At 47.1% G+C, this 17,921-nt stretch overlaps 1 protein-coding gene across 1 annotated transcript in view; it reads left to right on the top strand.

Moving 5' to 3' along the window:
• The window catches only part of OTOA (otoancorin), a 92,733-nt gene that overhangs the window by 65,566 nt on the left and 9,246 nt on the right, over positions 1 to 17,921 (top strand). The window contains 5 exon segments of the mRNA XM_021086477.1: positions 3,758 to 3,881; positions 7,246 to 7,448; positions 9,132 to 9,287; positions 16,981 to 17,123; positions 17,345 to 17,481. Coding sequence (XP_020942136.1) covers positions 3,758 to 3,881; positions 7,246 to 7,448; positions 9,132 to 9,287; positions 16,981 to 17,123; positions 17,345 to 17,481 — 763 coding nt within the window.

The following is a 17,921-nucleotide window of genomic DNA, read 5'->3' as shown; positions in this document are numbered from 1 at the left end:
TGCACGGGAGAATCACTGGGGAGGTTCTAAAATGGACAGATAGGAGTTCCTGCTATGGTGCAGTGGGTTAATGATCCAGCTTGTCTTTGCAAAGGTGGCAGTTCTGATCCCTGGCCCAGTGCAGTGGGTTAAGGATCTGGTGTTGCTGCAGCTGTGGCATAGGTCGCAGCTCCAGCTGGACTGGAAAAGAAAAGGAACGGGAAGGGAAGGGGAGAGGAGGGAAGGGGTGGGAGGGATGGGAGGGGTGGGAGGGGAGGGGAGGGGAGGGGACAGTGGACAGATACTTGGTCCCCACTGGAGATCGGAGTTCTCAGAATCTTTAGGGCAGGGCCCTGGGTATCTGTGGATCTCCTGGGTGCTTCTTATCTGCAGTCTGGGCTGGGAACTACTGGCTTAGACTGTGACTCTGATTCTGAAAATTTGAGTAGAAAGAGGAGCTATATAACCTGGGCGACTTTGGGGACATACTCTTTGGGCGACTGGGACACAGAGACGCATGGCTAGAGGGCAGAGTTTGATGAATTCTTTGATCCATGGACAGATCTGCCAGCAATATCCCAAGTCGTGACAAAGTCCATGAGTTCTAGAAGAGAAATGGCACCTTCTCCAGGGCTACCAGAATCCTCTTCATCAACAGTCTTCATCCAGAATCCAGAGATGACTCTCTCTCCCTCCTTTTTACAATACATATAAATGAAACAAACAAACAAACAAAAACAGGAGTTCCCATTGTGGTTCAGCAGAAATGAATCTGACTAATGTCCATGAGGATGCAGGTTCGATCCCTGGCCTCGCTCAGTGGGTTAAGGATCTGGCGTTGCCATGAGCTGTGGTGTAGGTCGCAGATGAGGCTTGGCTCTGGCATTGCTGTAGATGTGGCGTAGGCTGTAGCTGTAGCTCCGATTAGACCCCTAGCCTGGGAACCTCCATATGCCATGGGTGTGGCCCTAAAAAGACTAAAGACAAATAAATAAATAAATAAAATGTTATCAGATTGCCTGGTAATGATACACCATCTAACAGTCCAACAGAGAAATAAATACATGTATTTCCTACATCTTAGCTAGCATTAGGTATTTATTTTTTGCCAATCTGATGGGTAAAAAACAATATGTACTTGTGTTATTGAACATGTATTGGATTTTTATTGAGGTTGGGTATAATTTTTTTTTTTTTGTCTTTTAACCCTTTCTAGGGCTGCTCGCTCCCATGGCACATGGAGGTTCCCAGGCTAGGGGTCCAATTGGAGCTACAGCTGCCGGCCTACACCACAGCTACAATAACTCGGGATCCAAGCTGTGTCTGTGATCTACACCACAGCTCACGGCAAAGCCAGATCCTTAACCCATTGAGCGAGGCCAGGGATCAAACCTGCAACCTCATGGTTCTTAGTTGGATTCATTTCCTCTGAACCACGACGGGAACTCCGGAACATATTCTTGATGACATCATTTGAGCCCTGGATCAAGCCATGCCTGAAGTCCCATCAATTTCTAAACACAATAAACTGAGGCGCCACAATGGGAACTCCCAAAGTTACTCAAAATACTTTATTCTTAACAAATTGCTAACCAGCATCTGAGCTTCCAGTGAATCCTAATCTTTTATTGGTGGAGGGTCTTGCCTTGATATTTATGGTGGTTGCTGAAGGTTGGGGTGACTGTGTCAATTTCTTAAAATAAGACAATAATGAAGCTTGGTGCATTGATTGACTCCTCCTTTCAAAAATGACTTTCTCTATAGCTTGCAATGCTCTTTGATAGCATTTTACTCATTGTAGACTCATTCTTTCCAAATTGGAGTCAGTCCTCTCAAATCCTATTGCTGCTTTATCACCTTAATTTAGGTAATATTCTAAGTCCTTTGTTGTCATTTCAACAATCTTCAGGAGTTCCTGTTGTGGTGCACTGGAAACAAATCCGACTAGTATCCATGAGATGCAGGCTCAGTCCCTGGTTTCGCTCAGTGGGTTGGGGATCCTGTGCTGCCGTGAGCTGTGGTGTAGGTCTCGGACCATGTTTGGATCTGGTGTTGCTGTGGCTGTGGTGCTGGCCGGCAGTTACATCGCTGATGTACCCCTAGCTTGGGAACTTCCTTATGCCACAGATGCGGTCCTAAAAAGCAAAAAAAAAAAAAAAAAAAAAAAAAAAAAAAAGCAAACCAACAAAATCTTCATGGCATCTTTATCTAGAGAAGATTCCATTCCAAGAAAACCACTTTCTTTGCTCATCCACAAGAAGCAACTCCTCATCCATGAAAATTTTATCCTAAGAGGGTAGCAATTCAGTCACATCCTGAGGCTCCACTTCTCATTCTAGTTCTCCGGCTATTTGCAATGCATCTGCAGGTCCTTTCTCCACTGAAGTCTTGAACCGCTCAGAGTCATCCATGAGGGTTGGAATCAACTTCTTCCAAACTCCTGTTAACGCTGATGTTTTGACCGCTTTCCATGAAGCACGAATGTCCTTAATGACATCTGGTTTGGTGAATCCTTTCCAGAAGGTTTTCTATGTATTTCCTCAGGTCCATCAGAGGTATTGCTGTCTATGGCAGCTATGGACATATGAAGTGTGGTTTTTTTTGTTTTTTGTTTTTTTTTACTTTTTAGGGCCATACCAGTGGCATATGGAAGTTGCCAGGCCAGGGGTCCAGTCAGAGCTGCAGCTTCTAGGCTACACCACAGCCAAGGCAATGCCAGATCCTTAACCCACTGAGCGAGGCCAGGGATCGAACCTGCATCCTCATGGACCCTGTGTTGGGTTCTTAACCTGCTGATCCACAACGGAAACTCCCAGGCCTGATTTCGATATTGTTGTGTCTCAAGAAATAGGGAGGCCCAAGGAGAGGGAGAGAGATGGGAACAGCTGGTTGGTAGAGCAGTTGGCAGACACATGGATCAAGTGAGTTTGCCATCTCCTACGGGCTCGGCTTACGGGATCCCCAGATTACAACTGTGACATCAAAGACCGCTGATCCCAGATCACCATAGCAAATATAACAGTAGTGAAAAAGTCTTGAGAATTACCAAAATGTGACACAGAGACATGAAGTGAGCAAATGCTGTTGGAAAGATAGTGCCCATAGACTTGCTTGTCCGCGTTGCCACAAACCTTCAATGTGTAAAAATCACAGTATCTGCAAAGCACAGTAAAATGCAGTAAAGGCAGGTATAATGAAACAATGTATGCCTGTGTAAAGCAAAATAAAACAGTGGAGGCAGTGAGGCAGTATTCTAGTTTAAACTCTGATTTAAGTCTCTTGAATGTGCTTTAGTTTTTTTTTTTTTTTTTTGCTTTTGTTTTTTTAAGGCTGCACCTTCGGCATATGGAGGTTCCCAGGCTAGGGGTCGAATCAGAGCTATAGCCACTGGCTTACACCACAGCCACAGCCACGCCAGATCTGAGCTGTGTCTGCAACCTACACCACAGCTCATAGCAATGCCGGATCCTGAACCCACTGAGCGAGGCCAGGGATCGAACCTGCAACCTCGGAGTTCCTAGTCGGATTCGTTTCCGCTGTGCCAAGACAGGAACTCCATGCTTTAGTTATTATTTCTATTTTGGCCACCCCGAGGTATATGGAGTTGCCCGACTGGGGATCCGATCTGAAGCAGCAACACCAGATCCTTTAACCCACTGTGCTGGGCCAGGGATTGAACCTGTGTCCCAGTGCTGCAGACACCACCAATCCTGTTGTGCCCCAGCAGAACACGTGGTTATTATTTATTGCTCCTCTTTCATCTTCTCTGTCCACACAGTTTCCTCATATCCTTCAACAAACAGCTTCCAAGATGGCTGGGATCTTGCTCCCCCAAGAATTCCTCTGGGCTGTCTTTGAATCTGTCCGGAACAGCAGCCAGGAGAGCCCCAGCTCTGGCCCCAGCTCTGGCCCAAGCCCTGGTGAGTGTTTCTGGGGTATCTGGACCCATGCCATGGCAACAGTGTTTTGGCAGAGCCTCTGGCATCGAGACGATTCCTGATCTGGGGGCTTGGATGCAGTGTTTGCAAAGCTAGAGAGGGGAGAAAATCCACAGGCTATAGTGTTACATCTTTGTAAACGCATTCGGAATCACACATTCCCCACGTTTTACCCAGGCCAGTGGGTTAAATGGGCAAACATGTGCCACAGACATTTCAAAATGATTGATTTAAGGGCCCGAATGGCTGAGTGGCTATGAATTGCAGTGCTGGGGCCAGGCCGTCCGGATTTAGATCCTGGGGCTGCCGCCTACGGGCTGTGTGACTTCGGCTAAGTTCTTTAACCTCTCTGTGCGTCAGGTTTCATCCTCTGTGAAATGGGGATAATGAAAGTCCCTGCCTCATTAGATTATTGTGGAGGTTAATGAGTTTATCTAGAAACATGTCCACAACTGTTTGAGCATGTTTGGTATATAGGCAATGCTCAGTAAGTATTAGATATTATGGAGTGCCCGTCGTGGTGCAGGGGAAACGAATCTGACTAGAAATCATGAGGTTGCGGGTTCGATCCCTGGCCTCGATCAGTGGATTAAGGATCCGGTGTTGCTGTGAGCAGTGGTGTAGATCACAGACACAACTTGGATCTCGAGTTACTGTAGCTGTGGTGTAGGCCGGCAGCCGTAGCTCCGATTGGACCCCTAGCCTGGGAACCTCCATATGCCTCGGGTGCGGCCCTAAAAATACAAAAAGACAAACAAAAAAAGTATTAGATATTATTACAGTTTTTCTTTTTCCTTTTTACAACTGCAACTGTGGCATAGAGAATCCGACTGCAGCAGCTTGGGTTGCTGTGGAGGTGTGGGTTCGAATCCTCTGCCTGGTGCAGTGGGATAGAGGATCTGGTGTTGCTGCAGCTGTGGTGTAGGTCACAGTCCCTGGCCTGGGAACTGACATATGCTGTGGGTGTGGCCATAAAAAAGGAAGAAAGGAAGGCAGGAATTAGCAAAATTACTACTTGGTTTCATTTTAGTTAATGTGTGTGTGTATTGATTCATTCAACAAATATTTTCTGAATACATACTATGTGCCAGGTCCTATTGTAAACCCTGGGATAGTGATAGGACCAAGTTCCCATTGTACTTTTATTAAATTTTTTTTTTTTGGTCTTTTTAGGGCCACACCCACAGTAGATGGAGGTTCCCAGGCTAGAGGTCGAATTGTAGCTGTAGCTACTAACCTACGCCAGAGCCACAGCAATGTAGGATCCCAGCCACATCTGTGACCTACACCACAGCTCATGACAACACTGGATCCTTAACCCACTGAGTGAGGCCAGGGATTGAACCTGTGTCCTCGTGGATACCAGTCAGATAGGTTTCCGTGGAGCCACGATGGGAACTCCTTTTTTTTAAAATTTTAAAACAATTTTTTATGGCTGCACCTGCAGCATATGGAAGTTCCCAGGCTAGGGGTCGAATCAGAGCCACAGTGAGGCCTGTGCCATGGAAACACGGGATACCAGAGGCACCTGTGACCTATGCTGCAGCTCAGGATAGCGCTGGATTCTTGACCTACTGAGTATGGCCACGGATCAAACCCACACCCTCACGGAGACGATATCAGGTTCCTAACTCACTGAACCACAATGGAAACTCCCTTGCTGTACTTTTAAACCCGTCTGTTCTCTCATTCTGTACTTTCACTGGATCCTGCTCTCACTGGATGGTAGGCAAAGCGGGTCTAGGAGAGATGGATTTTTTTTTTTGGTCTCCTCCAAGTGGGTTGTGACAAAGATGTCTGAGGACCACACACACAGGTATCTCTGACCGGGTCCACTTTTACCTCTTGATTGGCGTCCAGTGAATTTCCATGGAAGATGCAGTGAGGGGGTGGGGCCACAGAGCTTGGGAAATGCCTGGCCTCTGATGCGTGTCTGCTGCTGTTGCCACGGAGAATGTCAGAGGCTCATTTTTCCTCTCCGCTGGACAGGAAGGCCACACACAGCCTCTACCAAGATGTTTATGGAGGGCAAATCATCCTTTCCACACTGAGACAGGAGCACCCCTTCTGGAAGCTTTAAGTCTGGGTTGCAGACTCAAAGGCGTGGAGTGGTGGCGGCGGCAGGTAGCATAAATAATAAAAATGGCTAATGGGTATCGAGTGCTTTTTGTTCTAAGGGCTTTATATATAGTAACGCATTTAGTCCTCAGTAAAAATCCAATGAGGTAAATTTACCCTTTTCGTTTTGCATTTTAGGTTCCCAGGCTAGGAGTCCACTCGGAGCAGCGTCTGCCAGTCTACACCACAGCCACAGGATCCAATGCAGGATCGTTAACCCATTGAGCAAGGCCAGGAATCGGACCCGCAACCTCATGGTTCCTAGTCAGATTCCTTAACCACTGAGCCACGACGGGAACTCCCTACCCTCAATTTTTTTTTTTTTTGGTCTTTTTGCCATTTCTGGGGCTGCTCCTGTGGCATATGGAGGTTCCCAGGCTAGGGGTCGAATCGGAGCTGTATCTGCCGGCCTATGCCAGAGCCACAGCAATGCGGGATCCGAGCCGCGTCTGCAACCTACACCACAGCTCACGGCAACGCCGGATTGTTAACCCACTGAGCAAGGCCAAGGATCGAACCCACAACCTCATGGTTCCTAGTCGGATTCCTTAACCACTGAGCCATGACGGGAACTCCCTACCCTCAATTTTATAGCCTGGGAATCTGAGGCACAGAGGGTTCAATCGCTTTGGTTTTGAGTCTAAAGCCCCAACTGTTCACCACCAGCTCCTGCTGCCCTCAAGGCAATTTGCTGTCTGGTCCCAGGGATGCGAAGCTCCTACTGTGTGCTTGTGGCTGTGCAGAAAGTTGGCATTTCCATGGTTTTGTGAGCCAGGGGTGGGACTGGGATTCAAATTGGTCCCTGAATCCTTGGTCTCGAGGTCTCCCCTACACTGCTTCTCATGGGTAGATCCCTCTGGGAAAGAAGATTACTCATTTCAATAAAGGAACAGGAGACTCCGTTGTGGCGCAGCGGAAACGAATCCCGACTAGGAACCATGAGGTTGCGGGTTCGATCCCTGGCCTTGCTCAATGGGTTAAGGATCCTGCATTGCTGTGAGCTGTGGTGTAGGCTGCAGACGCAGCTCGGATCTGGTGTTGCTGTGGCTGCGGTGTAGGCCAGTGGCTATAGCTCTGATTCGACCCCTAGCCTGGGAACCTCCATATGCTGCGGGTGCAGACCCCAAAAGACAATAAAAAATAAATAAATAAAGGAACAGACTTGCAGGTATGACATTCTTTTTCCTCTGTTCCTCCCCTTGGCTCCCAGGCTCCCATTCTTCTGGTTGCCATGGAGTCGTGGCTCCCTCTTCTGAGCACATCGTCCGGCTGGCAGAGGCCAACACCTGCTGGGCCCCTGAGGGCCTGCTCTGCCTGGAGGAGGCCACCTTCTGCAGGACTGTGGAGCTGCTGGGGGCCGTCAGGGGCTTCAGCCTGGCTCAGCTGAGGACCCTCAAGGAGAAGGCAGTCCAGGTGATGCCCACCTCGGGGGAGGAAGCCCTCAGAAGACCAGAAAACCCAACCCAGCCGTCCCAGCCCTGCTGGGCACGGACCACAGACCCTGGCCCCGACCCCTTCCGCCCCCTCCCGCCCGCAGGAAGGTTTCACTTGTGTTATCTTGTTGAAATCTCATTGCATCAGTTCACAGCCACAGTTGTCCTCTCTGCACCGGAGAGATTTCTAGCGCCTCCCTCTTAGGGCTGTGGCCAGGGATGGAGGGAGACGTGTCTTGGCATCTAAGGGGGCACTCAATACATCAAACTCTGTGGATGTTCTGCTGCCTCCGACTGAAGTGGTTTCCAGGAACCATGCCTTTTCTTTCTCCACTCAGAGACCCCCGCTGCTGCTTGCGGGAGGTTTTCTCAGAATCTGTTGCAACGTCCCCTGAAAATAGAGCAGAAAGGAATAGAAAGAGGATGGGAAATAATTTACTGTCTTTAGAAAGATCCCTGTGAGTGGCTTGTTTCAGTTAGTAGGATGCTTGTGGACAGTTTTGTACCTTTGTGGGGTTAAGAGGTTCGATTCCTTAAGATTGTCCGTATTTTCATATGGATATATTTTTATATGGGATAATCCAAAGGTTTTTTTGCAGAAAATTCAGAACATAAGAAAGAAAATTGGTCATATAACCTTTTACCCAGAGATAAGCATTGTTAATATTTTGGGTATGTTTGCCTGATGCTTCCCAGACTTATGATTATATGTGTAAACTATATTTTTATATCCCATATATATATTTCTTGTATACTCACGTATATAGGCCACAAAAGTAGTATCACACTCACCTACTATGCACAAGCTTGCTGTCCCCACCAACAGTGTCTAGTGCATATTTTTACATATTAAAAATATAAATCTATATCAGTTTTTTCTTTCTTTTTTTAGGGCCTCGCCCAGGGCATCTGGAGGTTCTCAGGCTAGGGGTTGAAACAGAGCTGTAGCTGCTGGTCTACGCCACAGCGTGGGATCTGAGCCACATACAGGCTGAATTCTCAGAGGTGGAATTTTTGAGTCAAAGAGCATAAATATTTTTAAAAGCTTTTGATACATATCGTCAAAGTCCCCTTTCAAAAGCATGTGCCAGTTCTCCACATCAGCAAATGAAGGTATCCTTTGACCTGTACCTTTGCAGCACTGGAAGTGACCATTCTTTTTCCTCCTTGTCAGTTATGATTCCACCAACTTAGTCTTCTTTGATTGTTGTAGACCAAACTTTCCCTGTATGTTTATTTCTTCTTTTGTGAATTTTCCATTTGTCTTTTGTCTATTTTTTTTTCTTTTTTGCTTTTTTAGCACCGCTTTCGTGGCCTTTGGATGTTCCCAGGCTAGGCGTCACATCAGAGCTGCAGCTGCCACCCTACGCCACAGCCACCACAACGTGGGATCCAAGCCACATCTGTGGACCTACACCACAGCTCACAGCAACACCGGATCCTTAACTCACTGAGTGAGGCCAGGAATTGAACCTGCATCCTCATAGATACTAGTCAGGTTTGTTACCACTGAGCCACGACAGGAACTCCCTTTTGTCTATTTTTTTTTTTTTTAATGTAGTCCTCTTTTTCTAATTGAGTCAGAAAAGTGCTTTTATATGTTCAAGGCATTCACCCTCTGTTTCAAATCCTGTTCGTCACTGGCTTTATTTTTCACCTGAAGGTTTGGGACACGCCCTCGTACTGGAGAGAGCATCAGATTGTCTCCCTGGGGCGCATCGCTCTGGCTCTTAACGAGAGCGAACTGGAGCAGCTCGATCTCAGCTCCATCGACACTGTGGCGTCCCTCAGCCAGCAGACAGAATGGACCCCAACGCAGGTAAGTAGATGCTACTGAATCTTTCTGTTTTTCTTTTTACGGCTGCGCCTGTGGCATATGGATGTTCCCAGGCTAGGGGTCAAATCTGAGACCTATGACACAGCTTGTGGCAATGCCTGATCCTTAACCCGCTGAGCGAGGCCAGGGACTGAACCAGCATCCTCACAGAGACAATGTCAGGTCCTTAACCCACTGAGCCACAACGGGAACTCCATGAATCTTTTACATACTCTATTTCTGTCTTAATTTTGTATGTTTTCCTTTATATCCTAGAATATACTGATAGGATTTATAACAGCAGCTCTAAAAAATCTTTGCTGCTAATTCCATCGTCACGGTCCCTTTTGATTCTGTTTCTGTTAGCTAATTTCCGCCCCTAATGATGGGGCATGTTTTCTTATCTGCAAGCCAGTAATTCTGGCTGGCCGATGGCTTTATGAACTTGACATCTTTGAGCGCCTGACTTGGTTGGACGCCTTTGAGGGGTGCTGGGCTTTGTTCTGTCATACACTCGAATTACTTTCAGATCAGCTGGATCCTTTTGAGGCTTCCCTTGGAGTCTTATAGGGATGAATCTAGAGCGAGCTTTAGTCTGTGGTTAATTTATCCCCAGTACTGAGCTCTGATTCTTCTACGGACTCTGTCTAATGCTCTGTGTATCTCAAGACCTCTCGTCTCTCGCTGGTAGGAATGTCAACTCTTTGCAGCTTTGTGTGAACTCTGGAAATTGTTCAGCCTACTGCGTTCTGATGCTTTCTTATATTTATGTGGCGTTTCATTCTTTGCATGTGGAGATTGGTATACTCAGAAGCTGTCTCTGCAGATTTCTGGATCTCCCTGTGCAGTTCCTTCCTCTCTAGTGTTGCAGGACGTGCATACCGAGAAATGGGACAGCAAGACTTTTCTTCCAGGAAGCAGCGTTTATTCGTGCCAGCACTGGCTCAGCGGATTAACATCCAAAGGCTGAGCCCCAAACGCAGTGGGGCACTGCCTTATATACCCCGTTAGTTTTCCCACTACATCTAAATTCCTTTGTCCCCCTTATAATGTGTACTATAATTTTTGAGCAGATAGTTATAGATACGCCTGTGCTCACAGATACAGGTTATGCTACATTGTTGCAGAACTGTGCATGCGTGCTCAGATGCTGGGGTTGCATGTCATCTTCCCTTTGCTCTGGGAGGGCCCTTCCCCACCCCGCTTCACTAGGACATTGCTCCATGAATGACAGGATCCCTCACCTCTCTGAACTTGCATCTCTGTATTTTCAACCCAGCCTGACTACTGGACTTGGTTGGGTGCCCTTTCCTGCTTCCCAGCCTGGAAACTGTCTCTGGGCTGTGAGTGAGGGCCCTTGGGGGCTCACCTTATTTGTTTCCCTTCTTCCAGGATTATAGTTCTGAGCTTCCTGTTTGATGTCAGAATATAGTTGTTTCATACACATTGTTCATGGTATATGGTGAGAGGGTGATTCCTGGGTCAGTGAATCTTTGATGGGCTAAAGAAGTTCTCTCCACGAGTTCCCACCTTGGCTCAGTGGTAATGCATCTGACTATATCTTTGAGGACATGGCTTGGATCCCTGGCCTCGCTCAGTGGGTTAAGGATCCAGTGTTGCCATGAGCGGTGGTGTAAGTGGTAGATGTGGCTCGGATCTGGCGTTGCTGTGGCTGTGGTATAGGCGGGCAGCTATAGCTCTGATGCCACCCCTAGCCTGGGAACCTCCATATACTGTGGGTACCGCCCTAAAAAGCTAAAAATAGAGATGTTCTCTATTTTTATTTTTTTTTTTTTTTTTTTTTTTTTTTTTTTTTTTTTTTTTTGTCTTTTTGTCTTTAGTTGTTGTTCTTGTTGTTGCTATTTCTTGGGCCGCTCCCGCGGCATATGGAGGTTCCCAGGCTAGGGGTCGAATCGGAGCTGTAGCCACCGGCCTACGCCAGAGGCACAGCAACGCAGGATCCGAGCCGCGTCTGCAACCTACACCACAGCTCACGGCAACGCCGGATCGTTAACCCACTGAGCAAGGGCAGGGACCGAACCCGCAACCTCATGGTTCCTAGTCGGATTCGTTAACCACTGCGCCACGACGGGAACTCCTCTATTTTTATATAATTGTTTCAATTGGGAGGGATGTTAATTCATTGTATTGCTATAAAGGGGAGTTTTTGCTCTGTGTTAACTGCATTCTCAGAGGGCCTTCCCTCCGTAGTTATTTTCAGCACTAGGCTTAGGTATTATGTAATTAGCAATGCCCCCAAAAAAGTGCTCCTTTATCACTAATTTTGGAAATAGTCCTAGCATTGACTCCAATCATGTAATTGCCCAATGCTAAAGAATTGGGTCAGTGGTAGGACATGTGGGTTGACCAGGGAGTGGCGTCGTCTCACTAGAACCATACGAACAGAGAATGGGAAATGCATGTGACCTCAAAGATGTCTATATCCTGATGTCTGCGACCTATGAATATGTCATTTTCTGTGCAAAAGGGACTCTGCAGATGTGATTAAGATTTTTTTTTCTTTTTTGCTTTTTAGGGCTGCACTTGCAGCTTTTGGAAGTTCCCAGGCTAGGGGTCAAATTGGCAGGTATAGCTTCTGCCCTACACCATAGCCACAGCAACACAAGCTCTGAGCCACATCTGTGACCTACACCACAGCTCACGGCCACGCTGGATCCTTAACCCACTGAGCAAGGTCAGGGATCAGACCTGCATCCTCATGGATCCCAGTCAGGTTCATTAACCACTGAGCCACAAAGGAAACTCCTAGCTCTCATTATTTTGGATGCACATTGCATTTCAGTCAAATACATGTATATCTAAATTTGGCATTACCAAAATTCTCTTGTAGTACCTGTGAGCTTTATAATCCTTGAGCGAGGCCAGGGATCGAACCCACAATCTCATGGCTCCTAGTCGGATTTGTTTCCTCTGGGCCATGACGGGAACTCCATGGTGACCCATTTTAGGACTTAAGATCTCCAGAACTGTAAGAAAGAACAAATCTGCAGTGTTTTTTTTGTTTGTTTTGTTTTTGTCTTTTTGCCATTTCTTGGGCCGCTCCTGCAGCACATGGAGGTTCCCAGGCAAGGGGTCGAATTGGCAGCTATAGCTTCTGGCCTACACTACAGCCACAGCAACACAGGATCCGAGCCGCATCTGCAACCTACACCAGAGCTCATGGCAATGCCGGATCCTTAACCCACTGAGCAAGGCCAGGGATCGAACCCTCAAGGTCATGGTTCCTAGTCGGATTCGTTAACCACTGAGCCACGACGGGAACTCCAAATCTGCGGTGTGGTAAGCCACTGCATCTGTGGTGATTTGTTACAGAGGCCAGAGGGAATGAATCGAGGAGGCGCATCAAAGGAAAAGCAGGGTGTTATCAAAGGGAGCAGGGAGGCAGGGCAGGCAGAACCAAGGCGTGTCCCCTACTCTCACGAGCTTTTAAAATCAGGCTTGCCAGGTCACGTGACTCTGGGCAGCACCATTCAAACAGAACACGGTGTGAAGTGTGCCCCCTGGAGTTGGGCAATGGAGAGGTCGTGGCCATAAGGATTGATTTTGAACAATGCCTGGGACATAGCAGTCAATAAAAATGAGTTGTTTTCATTGCTGCTACATTAGCATATTCTCATCATCACACACACACACACACACACACACACACACACACACACACACTCTTTCTCTCTCTGGCAATTTAATACCTTCCTCATTTGCAAGGTGAGAGGGTTAGACCCCTCCCCGAAACCTGAAGCCCCTTCCACTCTGACATTCTATAATCCTGGGGTTCCGTGACCCTAACACTGGTTTTGACTGGTGGGAGAAGTGGCCCATCACACTTCCAATATTCACAGCATTTTAGTCGCAGTCTGGGAGGAAACAGAAAAATACATTCCAGGTAGAAACCGGAGTTTCTCTTTCCCCTTGTGCCAATGTCAATTCCCATGGGTGGCGGTGAGATTTATCAATATGTTTGAAGAGGATATGCAAACCTAACATTTGCATATATCATTTGCAGTCAGCGCCTCAACTTGAGCTCCCAACCCCACCCTTAAATGCATGTTTCTAGATTAATAGTCAGACCTGGCGGAACTACATTACTAGATAGTTCAGCTTAAAAACCAATATAAAGGGAAAAAAAAAACTATTATAGAAGCCAGAGGGATGAACAGAGAGATTGAAATCTTACAGCCATTCACTTTTCAGCGGTTCATATTGCCTGCAAGTGTTGGTATTAATTGTCTGGGAATCATTACAGATACCCTGGTCTCGTTATTCAAGGAAATTTATTTTGGCTGATCACCTTGCAGGCTGAGCTTGCATTTTCCAGGTTCCAGTGGCAAGGACAATTTAATACCGCATCTTCAAAGTCGTTTTCTTTGAATTGTATTTTTGCACTTTCATTTTAAAGTGGCCATGCCTGATGGTTGGGGAGCAGAGATTGCTGTGTGCGAACGAGTGAAACCTGATGATGAAGACTAAATAAGAGAAGTTCAACAGCTGACTCGACTCTCCATCTTTCCTTCATCCCCACCCATCTTCACTGGCTAAGTGTAGAGGCTCTGGCATCAGACTGCCTGAGTTTTAATCCGAGAACCACTGTCTACTTGCTGTGTAACCTTGTTACTTAACCTCTCTGTGCTTAGTTACTTAACCTCTCTGTGCTTCAGTTTCCTTATCTGTGACATAGGTGATATAGAATATTACTAGAGATAATATTCATATTTAATTCCAAGGATTATGGTGAAGATTAGATGAGATAGTATATGTAAATGGTCAAAATGGTATTGGCATATCATAAGCATTCAGTAGATACTAGTTATTATTCTTTTTGCTTTTTGCTTTTTAGGGTCGCAGCCACAGCACATGGAGGTTGCCAGGCTAGGGGTCAAATCAGAGCTGTAGCTGCTGGCCTACACCATAGCTCACAGCAACCCTGGATCCTTAACCCACTGAGCGAGGCCAGGGATTTGAACCTGCAACCTCAAGGATCCCAGTCAGGTTCATTCACCGCAGAGCCATGAAGGGAATGCCTAGCTAATCATTATTTTGGATGCACATTGCCATTCAGCCAAATACATTTAAATCTAAACTTGACGTCACCGAAATCCCCTGATAGTCCCTGTGAGCTTTATATCCTTGAGGGCATCGTCACGAAGACAGTGACCAGTCTGATTGGCAGAAATGTGAGAAATCTTTCTGGAGCCAACCCATCACGCGAAGGCAGTAATCTGCTGCCATTTCAAAGGAGTATTTTTTGCCTACAACGTCTGGAGCTCACTCACTCCGATGCTTATTCATTCATTCATTCAAAAAGTACTTCCTATTCAAAAAGTATGGTACTGTGGGCCAAGTATCATGCCAAGGACTGGAGATTTAAGAGTGAATTAGCCGGATATGGTCTTTGACTTTGGAGATTCCACTTGGAGATACAGACAAAACAGTTGAGTGATGAAGGTGAAACATTTGAAAAATTGGGGGGAGTTCCTGCTGTGGCTCAGAAGTAACAAATCCAACTAGTATCCATGAAGATGCGACTGCAATCCCTGACCTCGCTCAGTGGGTTCAGGGTCCAGAATTGCTGCGAGCTGTGGTGTAGGTCTCAGCCTCAGCTTGGATCTGGCCTTGCTGCAGCTGTGAGTTAGGCGGGCAGCTGCAGCTCCGAGTCAACCCTTAGCCTGGGAATTTCCAAATGCCACATGTACAGCCCTAGAAAGACCCCCCCAAATTTTTGTTTGTAAGTGAAAAGCAAAAAATGGACAAGGTGCTCATGGTAGTAGTGGGGAGGGCAGCTATTTGGGATGGGGAAATCCAGGATGTCCTCTCTGAGGAGGTGGCATTTAAACATACCTGAGAGCTAGAAAGATACCAGCCATGTGAAAAGTGGAATCCCACTGCAGTGTTTCACAACCTTTGCCGACACTTTGTCTCAACATCGGAGTGCCCCATATTGTGTAATGGGATGGACTGGCATTAAACGGGGATGGGGGAGTTCCCGTGGTGGCTCAGTGGTTAACGAATCTGACTAGGAACCATGAGGTTGCAGGTTCGATCCCTGGCCTCACTCAGTGGGTTAAGGATCCGGTGTTGCCGTGAGCTGTGGTGTAGGTTGCAGATGCGGCTCGGATCCCATGTTGCTGTGGCTCTGGCGTAGGCCGGCGGCTATGGCTCTGATTCACCCCCTAGCCTGGGAACCTCCATATGCTGCAGGAGCAGCCTAAGAAATGGCAAAAAAAAAAACCCCAAAAAACCAAAAAAAAAAAAAAAAAAAACCAAAAAAACCAAACGGGAGTGGGAAGATTCACTGTATCCTTGCGACCCTCACTGCCATTCAGCAGCTGCTTCTCCTTGGATGTTTCCTTCCCATCTTTGCCTTGTGAGCTCTGGTCCTTTTGTAATCTTTTGCCTCTTCCCCCCATGACCATTGAAGCTCCAGGCTGTTCTACAGCTCCAGTCCCAGGGCTTGACGTGGGTTATTCCTCAAGTTCAACCCAGGTAGATCAAATTAATCAGGATTCATTCCATTGCAAGTGACCGAACTCAAAGCAGCTCAAACCCCAGCTCAAAGTGGCTTGAGCAAGAATGGAAATTCTTGACTCCCAGAACTGAGAGGGTCACGAGTGGAATTAAGGTATGGCTGGATCCAGGGGCTTCAACACTATTGTCAGGACTCCATCTCTCACCATTTTTTGACCACGCTTTCCTTCGTGTTGACTTTGTTCAGAGGTAGTTCCGTCCCACGTGGTAAGTTCTAAGAGACTCAGGGGTTTATCCTTCCAAGGTCCAGTCCAGCATAAAGGAAGCTCTTCTATTCTAATGGTTCTGGACAAAGTCCAGGTTGGTTTTGAGTGGATCGCTTGTCCAATCTAGAACCAGCCACTGTAGCTGGGCTAAGAGATCCTGACTGGCCAGGCCCGGGCCATAGCATCACCCCTGAAACTCAGAATGCAGTTAGTTCCAGCAGAACCACATGGAGTAATAATATGGGGAGGCTAGCTCTCTCTGCAGGGAAAGTCATAAACCATGAATGGCCACTATGTGAGAATGACAGGGACCCTATGCTACATCACCCCTTAAATCAAAGCTCATTGAAGAGATTCCTGTGTGGCTTTTAATACCAAAACATTTAATGTGCTACTCTCTCGAATCGAAGAGTAAAGGGGCAATCCTATTTCAGAGAGGACTTCAGGAAGATCGCATTTGACTTGACCCCCTTACCCCCCATAAAAGGATGATTGGGTTTCACCAGATGGAAATGCAGGAAGGGCCTTTCCAATGGAGGCACTGATTTGGGCAAACGTGCAAAGGCAGACATTTACAGGGTTTTGTCATAAAGTTGGGAAATCAGATGCTGGAAAAGTTTGGATCCTGAGGCAGAACTTCATTGACCCATCACCTGAAGGTCATGAGTGATGGAAGGAAATACACCTGCAGAGCCAGACCCAGGGTACAGATATCGCTAGTGGTGGTGAAGGCTACAAGACCCCTCTAGAGGTGAGGGGACATACTTGGTAGAAGCAGCACCTTGAACCTGGATGAGGGGCTAGGATGGTCTGGAATGGGAAGTCCACCCCGAGGAGTAGGATGCGTGATCATTTGGAAGCTCCATTGTAGCTCCATTGTCCCCTTGGACCTTGAGGTCTTGGTCATCCCCGGATAGTTCATGTCCTTTCCCTCCACATTTCTATAGGCTAAATCCATTCTGCAAGGGTTCCTGGAAGATTCAGGCTATAGTATCCAGGATCTGAAGAGCTTCCACTTGGTAGGACTTGGTGCAACCCTGTGTGCCATGAACGTCACTGAAATCTCACTTATAAAGATCTCAGAATTCAGGTAACCAAAATGCTAGTGTGCCATATGGTGAATAACTGATTGATTCAGCAAGATGCTCTCTGCTTCCTGATGCTTTGCTGCCTTTCTGGGCTGAACAGAGAGTGAGATTAGTTGGATCCTTTCTTGATGCTGAGCCTACCTACCTTCTGCATGTCTTTTTTTTTTTTTTTTCTGGCTGGAGAGTCTCTCAGGCTAACACTGTATCCCTCCCTCATAATCAGGGTGGTGGTGGCCAGAATCGGAACCCTGCTCTGCAGTACCCACGTCTTGGCAGAGTTTAAGAGGAAGGCAGAAATTGTGTTCGGGGAGCCCACCAAATGGTCCAGCTCTGTCTTGCAGGAGCTTGGGACCATTGCAGGTAGGAGGCACCTTGAGCATGGCTTTCTCTTCTTTTCCCACCTTAAATCTGGGGACAACAAAAAGAAAAGAATCCCTGGCCACATAAACATCTATAGCATTGCAGTAGAACCTAGATTTCACGCCTTGGAGGGCAGAGGGTGGGGTCTGCAAGTCTGCTTTTTAAAGAAGCTCTCTTGGTGATCTTGTGGCACTAACTGGTTTAGAATGTCATTTAATTGGCTCCAAAATAGATTGATACACAATTTGAAGTTTGTGTAAAGCAAAATTCCTTGGGGGCATTCTCTTCCTTGTAGGAGACCAATCAGGGCTAATATGACCTACATTCCCCCCGCCCCCTTAGTTGATTAAGGAGCCTGATTCCCCAGTGTGACTTTCTGGGCCTTTTGTAAAGGCATGATGCTTGCCTAGAATGCACAGATCTGTACATTATGCAGCCCC

The sequence above is a fragment of the Sus scrofa genome, chromosome 3, assembly GCF_000003025.6.
Source record: "Sus scrofa isolate TJ Tabasco breed Duroc chromosome 3, Sscrofa11.1, whole genome shotgun sequence".
Taxonomy (NCBI): Eukaryota; Metazoa; Chordata; class Mammalia; order Artiodactyla; family Suidae; genus Sus; species Sus scrofa.
Note: the sequence above shows the minus strand (reverse complement) of the source record. Positions and strands in the feature narration are given on the sequence as shown.